The sequence below is a fragment of the Oncorhynchus masou genome, chromosome 15 (assembly GCF_036934945.1).
Source record: "Oncorhynchus masou masou isolate Uvic2021 chromosome 15, UVic_Omas_1.1, whole genome shotgun sequence".
In the NCBI taxonomy this organism is placed as follows: Eukaryota; Metazoa; Chordata; class Actinopteri; order Salmoniformes; family Salmonidae; genus Oncorhynchus; species Oncorhynchus masou.
Window position 1 is genome coordinate 5,841,279 of NC_088226.1, and position 12,164 is coordinate 5,853,442.

Below are 12,164 nucleotides of genomic sequence, written 5' to 3' on the forward strand. Positions count from 1 at the left end.
CAGTCCCAGTCTTTTACACCATGACACGCTAGCTATACACCGGGCTTCATTTGAAAACGCCACAGGGAAATATTCATAAAGTTCCCTGAACATGGTACTTAGCTAATCTTCAGAAGTAGAGACGGTGTGGTCCAGAACAGACAAGATAGGGATATATGGAGGTGTGGGACACTTGTTCCTGTTAGACCCCACACTGACCCAGTGAGAGGAGCACAGAGCAGAGCCCTGGGGGGGACAAGTGTCTGACTGAGTACAGACAAAAGCCAGAGAAAGACCCCAATCCACTGCCTGAGCACAGTCACCCCCGAAAAGAGATGAGCAGGAAAAGGCAAGCGTAAATCACACCGACACACACACACAGAAGACACACTAATGGGGTGGAATCAGGAATGTACAGAGACAAAATAGAGACGGGGAGAAAAAGACGGAAAGACAGCTAGAAATCTTCAAAAGCACTGCACCCAGATGTACAAAAATTAATTTTAACTCATTCAAGTTTGAAGGCTTTTTTTATTGTCAAGGGAAAAACAGAAAAATAAACAGTATGAATGCACACATGAATGCATATCTTCATAAAAAATAAAATAAAATCTCGAGGTATGATGCCAATAGGGTCAACTTGGATGACAAGTGTTTTGGAAGAGCTAATACACAACTGACAAAATATAGTAGTTAATTCACTTTTAAAGGAGGAGTTTCCTTCCATCAGAATGTATTCATACCGTACCACACATTAAACCATGAACTGGGTCTGACTAAGTAAACTGCATTACTACCCTTCAATGTAATGTAAAATAGACCAAGTATAACTCACTGTACATTGATTGCACTTTCAGACTTCATGGTGGATTTACAACACTAATAAACCAGGAGTAGTTATTCTGCAAGATAACGACTATTAGCACGTTTTAATATACATGTTAAAGGTCGACTTTGGGCAAAAACACAAAAATAGCGGCTTTATACTGTATAACTGATCAATGCACCATTATACTAGGTAATTTAATGCTTAAAAACACAACCACAATTTATGAATAAGATATTTGGCTACAGAAGGGCCATTTCTTACCGGTCTCTACAGCTTCTTTCCAAACACAACTCCTGTGAAATGACATCAACACACTGGAGGAGTCACTGGCTAGCTAAAGTGGCTATCTTAGCTAACAAACTACGTCGGTCGCAGCATGCATGACCAGAATGACACTTTGACGAACCACCAAAGGTACACCCCATGTCTGTTTGAAAATTAACCGTTTTTTTGTGCCATAAATCAACTTTTAAGACTCACTCACTCATGTCTTGAAACCATGTGATTGGGTTTAGTAAGACCAGAGGAAATACAAAGCAACTTCCAGTTAAAGGTAGACTTGAAACAAAACAAGAGAGTATCTCATAACTCAACATTTGTTCATGTAATTGCTGCTTGTTTATGTCTCATTTTTGCATTGTCTCCTTCTGTTGACCAAAAGGCCTCCATCAGCTTTCCTTGGTGAAAACACTGCCGGTCTTCTGTTTCCAAGTGTTGTTCTTTGCACATCTAACCTGAAGGTCGGGTATTCATTGACAAGCCACTGAAACCATTGCAAAGGAGAAGCTTGCCTTGAGCTATTCTGCATTGGAATGAACTTGTCTTTACGACATCCAGAACTGTCCTCTACTGCTCTCTGTAACTGGTTAACTCACTGAAATTAGTTGAATTAATGATTATTAAATATACATTTAAAATGGTTCTGCATACATTTAGTTAAAGTGAAAAGATAATTATAGAAAACCCCACACATAAAACAATTTTAAGTCTAAAAACTCTTCTAATTAGTAGTAATTTGGCAAATATCTCTTCATTGATCATCATAGTATTCCTTTCACTTCAGTTACAGATATTGTATATTGATATTAAATAGACACTAGTTTCAGAATTTCATCCAAATGCATCCACAGAGCGTTAAAAGTCAGACATTCAGCATTTCAGTAGAAAATTCAGTACAGGACTGAAATTCCTGAAGTCTGATGCATACATTCCATAACCTTCTCTGGGATCTAAGTATGCATCAGCAGTGTGATCATTTTAATTCTTAAACAATAATAAGAGATCTTCACAACAAATAATAGTATTCCCTGTGAGGTGGATTCATCTAAACCTTTATGAAATATTCAGCATGTTAAACCACCTATTCTTAAGCAGCTAAAACGTTGCATCACTGTCAGGTACAACACCTCAACTCATCATTAGCTGTTGGCCTTGCATCTCAAAACTGTCCATAACTTTCAAAGAGTACCGTCACTGTAAAGTCTTACTTTGTAATTTCATCTAATCCTAAAAAAAATTACATTTCTAAAATGTTGATTCCAATGTTCTGTTGCTCACCTTGTGCCTGCATGACAATTCCTCTATCCACGTCAACCTGCAATCCATTCAATACCACATATATATTCAGAATGTAAACAAAGACATATTGGTGGTTTTCCTGTCCTCAGACAGGAATATTTTGTTTCTCTGTGAGCGAAGTCTTATTGATAATGTCTATTATCCAATGTCATGGTCCCAACAGTAGGTTTGATATAGTTTTTGTCCAGTAATCGTTTGGAATACTGCAGTTCATTGTGGCATTTTTGCCCTGTAGGCATTAATGATGTCATCCATTATTGTACCAATTTCAAAAAACATCATCTAGAAATCTTAAACACATGCATGTGTAAAAGGTCCATTTAGTTCATGTGGTGCCTCTCTTTTTAAACAATAATCTAGTAGTGTCATCATCACAGTATAGTCAAAGAGTCTTGGAGGCCAAAGAATTGGAGAACATGTCTTTAGAGAAGATACTCTATCTTACTGCTGAGGTCACCGCCGAGGGAATCTCCCAGGTCAAAGAGCTGCTCCAGGTTGACTGTGGAGCTGCACAGGAAGTTGGTAGATCCCTGCTCCTCTTCCTCTGGCCAGGGGCTCTGCAGGAATGCTGTGGCCAGGAACGTCTCCTCAAAGTCTGCGCCGCTGCTCCTCTGGGTCTCCCCCAGCACGTGGCTGCTGCCTGCTGTCCCCGCGGAGGCCTCAAGGGGGCAGATGTGGGTGCCCCGCACCATCAGGTCCTCCTCCTGGGGGATGGGGCTCAGTGGACCCCCTCCGTCCAGACTCAGCTCCCCACTCAGTGCAGAATCCAGGAGGGCGTCCCAGTCAAAGTTCCCCTTCAGGGAGCCCAGTTCCCTATACTCCTCCAAAGACATCAAAGGAGAGCTGGAGTGCCGGGGGACTTTGACCATGGCTGTCCTGGAGCCCAGTGGGTGTTTCCTCTTGTGTCCAGGACCTCCCTTTCTTATGGGCCATGCCCCCAGCATGGTGCCTTCGGCCAGACAGGGGTCCCAGTTCTGGTCGGCTCCAGTGGCCTCTTCAAACTCTCTGAGGAGCTGCTGAGCCTCTGGATTGACACATAGCCCACTCTGGCTGCCTGTGGAGTTACAGAGGCCCCTGGGCAGGGGCTGGGGGTTGGCCCTAAGCCTGTTCTGCAGGGCAGGGTTGATCTGGACAGGGGGCATCCGCCTCTTCTTGTAGGCCCCGTTGAGGAGGCGCTCTGCGTACTGGGGATCAATCTTCCAGAAGCCCCCCTTCCCTGGCTCGTCCTTCTGCCGCGGAACCTTGATGAAACACTTGTTCAGAGACAGGTTGTGCCGGATGGAGTTCTGAAATAGCGCATGAGGGGGACAGGATTGACATGGCAGTACACATTCAGTCCTGCTCCATCAAATATATTAGCTTTGTGTACCCTTGCATTCAGCCTTACCAGGTGCTCAACACTGCCCCCCCCCCTCCCCCCCAACTAGTGATCTGCTGACCTTTGTTAAATATTATCTGCCCCATGCACTGGCTTACAATAACAGAATGCTCAGGAAATTAGTATAACTTCTGGACCTGGGGAGTATGGCTAACGACTTAATTAATCATTTATCCAGCAAATTAAACTTTTTCCAGAAAATGTATTCCCTTTGATGGGGAATCTGCACTTCTGATGCCATACTGCCCCTCCCCTTACTCCCCCATTGCCTCTTGTTGCTCAAGCAGAAAACCTGGGAGCTATTTCTGAAAAATAATGTAATGGGTTTGGGGCGGCAGGGTAGCCTAGTGGTTAGAGCGTTGGACTAGTAACCGAAAGTTCGAATCCCCGAGCTGACAAGGTACAAATCTGTCGTTCTGCCCCCGAACAGGCAGTTAACCCACTGTTCCTAGGCCGTCATTGAAAATAAGAATTTGTTCTTAACTGACTTGCCTAGTAAAATAAAGGTTAAAAAAAAAACAAAACAAAAAAAACACACGCACTAAAATGTGTGTTGTGGGGGATGAAGTCTTCTTAAGCAAGATGCCCACTGCCAAGTAAGGGGAAGTCCAAGGCAGTATTTGCTACAATCTTTGTAAGTTACGGGAGTATTTGCTGCCATCTTTGTACCATGAGAGCACTTAATTCCCATAAACCATAGCTGCTAATGCTTGTTCAGAATGTGGCAGACGGCCCAGAGCTCTCAATATACAGAATTTGGAAAGAACTGTGCTCTTACTCGTTCCTGTTAAAGAAAAACCCAGCTGCATCTTGGCCCCACTCCAAAACACACAGAGCCCTCTGTCGCAGATGCTGAAGAGGACTCTCTCTCTCTGTCTCTCACTCACTATCTGGCTGCTCGAGACATAGTCAAGTTACGAACGTGACTGAGAGCCTCTCACAGGACCTAGTCTAAAGCATCCTATTAGAGCCATTTTCACATTTTCAAGTGTGTGTGTGGGTGTGACTTTAGCGACATTTACCTGCCAGGTGGGGTCAGCATGGCGGAAGTAGCAGAAGTTGTCAGTGATCCACTTGTAGATGCAGGAGAGGGTGATCTTGGTCTTCTTGCTGGCCTGCATGGCCATACAGATGAGTGTGGCGTAGGAGTAAGGGGGTTTGATATGAGGGTTTGTCTTGTAGTCCACCTCATCGGGGCAGTGACCATGGGCCACCAGGCTAGGAAGGGCTGACAGGGACTGCATCCTACAATAGGCTGCTGCTGTGGGCTTGCCTGGGGTGAGGGGCATGCCTATGGATGCAGGGTCACCAGCCAGAGGGGAAGCGGGAGCCTCAGAGCCCAGCTGCTGATGGCTGAAGAAGTGAGGCTGGTGGTGAGTGGAGAGAGGAGCCTGTTGAGGCCCATTGGCATTGAGAATAGAGAACTCCTGCAGCCACTGCAGGCTGGTCAGGCTGTCATCCAGGTTGTCAGAGCCCCCAGTGCTGCTGGAGCCTGCTGAGGCTGAGCTGTCGTCCAGGTCCAGCTCCTCAGAATGAGCAGCGGCAGTCACCACTTCCTCCTCCAGCCCCACCGAGCCCTCGGGCCAGGGGTCTGCATAGCTTAGAGACAGCATGGTCCTCCCTCCGCTCCGATGGCTAAAGCTCACCCCTATACCACCAGACAACAGCCTGACAAGGAGAAAATATACACCCGACATAAACAAAGCTAAAAAGGACAATGATAGCCCTATTTGAAAACAGAGCCCTTTGAGGCATGTCAAGGGGTAAATTGAAATAGTTTATCTCTGTGGTAATGGCACGTTCTATTCAGTGACTTGTAGGGAAACAAATTGTAGGAACAATAGCTGCATGTAGTTGAGATCTTTCAAATGTTGATATTTGATTAGAAACTGCTTAACAAAAGGAGTGCATGGGTTTGTAATCCCAGAATAAAGACTGCTATTAATGAAAATGTGCGAAAGACCTGCTATGTTTATTCTCACTTGTTCCGATGTTGAGGTCATAGAACCTTTGTGAAAAGTGATAGGTAGGCTAGACTGCGCTCCTATCTACACATAATAGTTTATAGCCATAAAACGGGACTCTCCACAAAAAGGCTGAGACAAAGGCACTGTTATAAACTCATATATGTCGAGTGAATTTATGATAAACGACTCAACGTGATCAAATAAAGTAGGCTATAGACAAATTAATGAATTGTGCCAAATCAGATAACATTTGAGATTATTTAATTAAAGTGTTTCAATTATTTTTTTTTAAATATGAAGATGCTTATAGCTAGCTGGTAATTTAACTTTACAACAAAGCCTTACAATAGTTACAATTAACAGCTTTGTATTTTTATGGCAAGATATCAATAATAATTTGCTACAATTTAATGATAACCTACTTCATTCTAATATGTTTTATTTTTTTAAATAAATATAATGTAAAAACATGGCAAACTTACCTTGATATGATATACTGCTGAGAAAATACTTTACAATCCAAATGGCCAATTGATAAATTATTAATCTCGTTTTAGTCTTGAGGATTTGCACCTGTTGAAAATGTATGAAAAAATACCTCAAGATGTCTTTGGCGCTCTGATGCGCGCTTGCTCAATTCAACGTCTCAAAAACAAGTCTTTATAACCGTGGCAGCGGCTAAGGATCTCTCCGGGGGGAGTTTAATACCTGGTGCAGGAGGTTTGTCCGGCAACCATAGAAACGGTACACCCATTGTAAACAGCTTCCCGTTCTTCTATTGGCTTGGTTGTTGCTATAGTGCTTCATTTTTAATCAGTCTCACTCAGGTTTGTTCGTCCCGCAAGTAAATCCAGGTTTGTGGCCCAAAAGGGAGTTGGAAGGACATAGTTTTTTGTATTTTATTTATTTTTTACAAATCAGATTGATCTTTATCCCATCAGATGACTTTAAATGGAAAATGGAAATTTACTAAATGTGTTGAATGGAACGGTTTTGACATGCAGCATAAATAGACATTATCTAAATGTCCATGCAGATTGAGTTGGTATAATAATACAATATATATTTATATTAATTTGAGTAGGGTATTTAACTTAATACCTTGCAGACAATGGGCTTTGCGACAACTTTTGGAAGTGAACTCTGGAAATAAAAAATCTGGGTTTTTTTTGTCCCAAAGAATTGTACATCAATTGTTCATCCTAAACTTTGCAGAGAAAGGCAATGAGGAGCAGAGAGTAAACTCTGAGTGGCATTGAAGATAAGACATTTTGGAGTGTTTGACCCAGTTCTGAGAAAGAGTTGTCAAAAAAATGATAAACAAAAAAGCAGACATCCAGCTCTGGAGTGGGGACAGAACTCAAGAGATGAGGAAGCCTTTTTTTTTTTGCTTTACAGTTGCTTTTGTCAAGAGTATCAGGAAACCACTCAGCCACACTAATAGAGCGTCCAAAGGGGCCAAACTTTTTGTTTCTCTTTTTTCCTTTTCTGTCTTATTAACAAAAGTACATTCCTTCACAGACACACACCCTCCTGGATGTCCAAAGGGTGCAGCCAAGTTCCAAGACCCCATCTCAGGGGCGCTAATTCATTCAATCATAATATCCAGTTATGATTGTATAATCCTCCATCATCATAACTTGTTGCCGTCATATGGTAAAAATTACTACAAAAAATGAATCAATCACAGATTAGATATTGTACCATACATGTAGCCTACACCAAGGGCAAAACTCTTGTGTATCTAGCACTCTCTACCAAGTTTTGGGAGGGCAGACAAGGAAAAAACAACAGACCAATCAGCGAGATCACTCCAGTCTGACAAAGAGAGAGAGAGAGTGATGGAGGATAGGATCAGGGCCAGTTCCCTGAGTACTTTCCTCTTAGTACCAGTCAGCCCTTTTTTGCCGCGAAATCCACAGTCCATTGTTGGGCCCTGTAGGGCTGGTGTTCTGACCAGACCTGATTGTTCATATCAGATTCTGAACCAGCCCCCGGCCCTCCTCCTCTGCCCACCTTGAGGAGAAGTCAGAGGTCAGAATAGCGAGCAGCCAATCACAGTAATGCTGACAGGGAGATGAGTTGAGGTCTGTCTGGGAAATAGGGAAGGGGCAGAGATTAGACACCAATACATTTGGCAGAGCCACAGCTGGATAAAGCTGGGTAATACCCAACAAACCTCAGCACAACTACAGTCTTTATTGCTATTATCAATCATCAGCTCAAACAAGATAAACTGTAACAAAAAGTTAATTATTGGGAAACTAAACCTGATGCATATGAGTTTAGTAAACAGCCACCTAAGGACATAGACACACAAAATACATATGCATAGGCCACAGATTTTTTGAATTCATACAAGTTTTAGACATTTTCATTAATCAAACATGAACAACATTTGAGATATTGAATATTTAATCCCCCTGTATAAGAATGACTTGCATCACATCACAAAATAAACTTCTCTCGAATTTTATTCAGGCAAACGTTAGGGTTTGTGACAATGCGTTTCCATTGACAGGAGATGGCGCTAGATCATAGAAAATGACAGTGGAGCTCTGTTCTCCAAAGAGAACCAACAGCCCAATTGAGATTTTTGAACAAATAGAAAATATCACATTTATTAAAAAGTTTGATGTACTTTCTTTAAATCCTCAAAATATTTATTTGTGTAGTGTAATAATTTGTGTTCTGAGAAAAGTGTTCTCAACAAAATCAAAAAACAAAATATACATATACAGTGCCCTCGGAAAGTATTCAGAACCCTTGACTTTTCCCCAAAAATGTTTTGTTACAGCTGTTTTCTAAAATGGATTAAATAAATAAAAACATTAGCAATCTACACACAATACCCCATTTTTGCAAATGTATTAAATCTACAAAACAGAAATACCTTATCTACATAAGCATTCAGACCCTTTGCTATGAGAATCGAAATTGAGCTCTGGTGCATCCTGCTTCCATTGATCATCCTTGAGATGTTTCTACAAAACCTTTGGTAAATTCAATTGATTGGACATGATTTGGAATGGCACACGCCTGTCTATACAAGGTCCCACAGTTGACAGTGCATGTCAGAACAAAAACCTGAGGACATGAGGTCGAAGGAATTGTCCGTAGAACTCAGAGACAGGATTGTGTTGAGGTACAGATCTGGGGTAGGGTACCAAAAAATGTCTGCAGCATTGAAGGTCCCCAAGAACACAGTGGCCTCCATCATTCTTAAATGGAAGAAGTTTGGAACCACCAAGACTCTTCCTAGAGCTGGCCGCCCAGCCAAACTGAACAATCGGGGGAGAAGGACCTTGGTCAGGGAGGTGAACAAGAACCCAAAGCTCACTCTGACAGCGCTCTATTGTTCCTTTGTGCAGATGGGAGAACCTTCTAGAAGGACAAGCAGCACTCCACCAATCAGGCCTTTATGGTAGAGTGGCCAGACGGAATCCACTCCTCAGTTAAAGGCACATGTCAGCCCGCTTGGAGTTTTCCAAAAGGCACCTAAAGACTCTCAGACAATGAGAAACAAGATTATCTGGTCTGATGAAACCAAGATTGAACTCTTTGTCCTGAATGCCAAGCGCCATGTCTGGAGGAAACCTGGAACCATTTATACGGTGAAGCATGGTGGTGGCAGCATCATGCTGTGGAGTTGTTTTTCAGCGACAGGGACTGGGAGTCTAATCAGGATCGAGGCAAAGATAAACAGAGCAAAGTACAGAGAGATCCATGATGAAAACCTACTCCAGAGCGCTCAGAACCTCAGACTTCCAACAGGACAACGACTCTATGCACACAGCCAAATCTCTGAATGTCCTTGAGTGGCTCAGCCAAAGCCCCGGACTTGAACCCGATCGACCATCTCTGGAGAGACCTGAAAATAGCTGCAATGCAGCAATGCTCCCCATCCAACCTGTCAGAGCTTGACAGGATCTTCAGAGAAGAATGGGAGAAACTCCCCAAATACAGATGTGCCAAGCTTGTAGCGTTTTACCTAAGAAGATTCGATGCTGTAATCGTTGCCAAAGGTGCTTCAACAAAGTACTGAGTAAAGGGTAGAATACTTATGTAAATGTGATATTTCCATATTTAAAAATAATAATAATTGGCAAACAGTTGTGGAATTTTTTTGTGATCATTTTGGGGTATTGTGTGTAGATTGATGGGGGGGGGGGGAAACTATTTAATACATTTTAGAATAAGGCCATAACATAACACAATGTGGAAAAAGTAAAGCGGTGTGATTACTTTCCGAAGTCAATCTACTATAGTAGGTTGACATACTCTACCAGTCAAAAGTTTGGACACACCTACTCATTCAAGGGTTTTTCTTTATTTTTACTATTTTCTACATTGTAGAATAATAGTGGACATCAAAACTATGAAATTACACATATGGAATCATGTAGTAACCTAAAAAGAGTTAAACAAATCAAAATATATTTTATATTTGAGATTCTTCAAAGTAGCCACCCTTTGCCTTGATGACAGCTTTGCACACTCTTGGCATTTTCAACAAGCTTCATGAGGTAGTCACCTGGAATGCATTTAAATTGAACAGGTGTGCAAAAAGTTAATTTGTGGAATTTCTTTCCTTCTTAATGCGTTTGAGCCAATCAGTTGTGTTATGGCAAGGTAGGGGTGGTATACAGAAGATAGCCCTATTTGGTAAAAGACCAAGTCCAAATTATGGTAAGAACAGCTCAAATAAGAAAAGTGAAATGACAGTCCATCATTACTTTAAGACATGAAGGCCATTCAATCCAGAAAATGTCTAGAACTTTGAAAGTTTCTTCAAGTGCAGTCGCAAAAACCATCAGGCGTTATGATGAAACTGGCTAGCATGAGGACCGCCACATGAAAGGAAGATCCAGAGTTACCTCTGCTGCAGAGGATAAGTTCATTACAGTTACCAACCTCAGAAATTGCAGCCCAAATAAATGCTTCAAGTAACAGACACATCTCAACATCAGCTGTTCAGTGGAGACTGCATGAATCAGGCCAGGTGAACAGACGATCTCCGCATGTGTTGTTCCCACCATGAAGCATGGAGGAGGTGTTGTGATGGTGTGGGGGTGCTTTGGTGGTGACACTGTGATTTATTTAGAATTTTAGAATTCAAGGCACACTTAACCAGCATGGCTACCACAGCATTCTGCAGCAATACGCCATCCCATCTGGTTTTCTCTTAGTGGGACTATCATTTGTTTTCAACAGGACAATGACCCAATACACCTCCAGGATGTGTAAGGGCTATTTGAACAAGAAGAAGAGTGATGGAGTGCTGCATCAGATGACCTGGCCTCCACAATCACCTGACCTCATCCCAATTGAGATTCTTTAGGATGAGTTGGACCGCAGAGTGAAGGAAAAGCAGCTTTAAGTGCTCAGCATATGTGGGAACTCCTTCAAGACTGTTAGATAAGCATTCCAGGTGAAGCTGGTTGAGATAATTTGGCTCCTGAATGGCGCAGTGGTCTAAGATACTGCATCTCAGTGCAAGAGGCAGTACCTGGTTCGAATCCAGGCCGCATCTGGCCATGATTGGGAGTAGGGCGGCACAAAATTGGCCCAGCGTTGTCCGGGGTAGGCCGTCATTGTAAATAAGAATTTGTTCATAACTGACTTGACTAGTTAAATAAAGGTTACACATAATGTCAAGAGTGTGCAAAGCTGTCATCAAGGCAAACAGTGGCTGCTGAAGAATATAAAATATATGTTTTGGTTATATGTGTGTTATTTCATATTTTTGATGTCTTCCCTGTTATTCTACAATGTAGAAAATAGTAAAAATACAGAAAAACCCTTGAATGAGTAGGTGTGGCCAAACTTTTGACTGGTACTGTATATATATTTATCAAAACTCCTGCCTGTTATACACAGAGTTTATTCAGTGTTTCCAGTGGGCCCCAAAGCTATAGTGAAGGGGCTTTTCCAGGAAACCCTGGCCGTGTGCTACTTACACACTGAACCAGCATTCATAGCTGTGACAGAGACCCAAAAGGAAGATGGTGACTGACTCGTGAGTCACAGACTCAGGTTGGTGGGGGGAACCAAGATGGAGGTCAACACGTGGGCAAGAAACCAAGCAAGTATCCCTGAGTATCTCGGAAAACAAAGTCCACTCTGCCAAGATCATGTTAATCATTGACCAATGAAAGTATGACTCCACCCCCTTTACTCTGTGTTTTGGGAGAGCCTACGGTCCTGGTATCTGAAAGCAGATGGTGATCTGCATGAGACAATAACAATTTAGGTTATGTCTCCCTGCAGTGTGAGTAATACAGGTATACAGAATATATATCACCCATTAAAGCAAGGGCATTTGTCCAGATAAGCTTTAAGGGGACAAAATAACGCAGCATAAGAACAGATAAGGTGGCCATTCAGCAGTAACCTACTTTTCAGTATTTTGAACTGACTGACCTCTCACAAT

General features: G+C 42.3%; 1 protein-coding gene across 1 annotated transcript; it reads right to left on the bottom strand.

The window, feature by feature from the left end:
• Positions 1–490: 490 nt before the first annotated feature.
• LOC135554954 (forkhead box protein J1-A-like) lies at positions 491–6,489 on the bottom strand. Its single transcript, XM_064987338.1, has 3 exons — positions 6,214–6,489; positions 4,787–5,432; positions 491–3,672 (listed from the first exon to the last, which is right to left on the bottom strand). The coding sequence occupies exons 2-3, from the start codon at positions 5,375–5,377 to the stop codon at positions 2,809–2,811; spliced, it is 1,455 nt and encodes a 484-aa protein (XP_064843410.1). The 5' UTR covers positions 5,378–5,432; positions 6,214–6,489; the 3' UTR covers positions 491–2,808.
• Between the last annotated feature and the right edge of the window lie 5,675 nt (positions 6,490–12,164).

What these genes read in the sequence shown, in the direction of transcription:
- LOC135554954 (XM_064987338.1), bottom strand. Translation starts at nt 5,377, where the DNA reads ATGCTGTCTCTAAGCTATGCAGACCCCTGGCCCGAGGGCTCGGTGGGG. An exon ending in ATGCTGACCCCACCTGGCAG is followed by an intron (nt 3,673 to 4,786) that starts GTAAATGTCGCT and finishes GCGCTATTTCAG; the next exon opens with AACTCCATCCGGCACAACCT.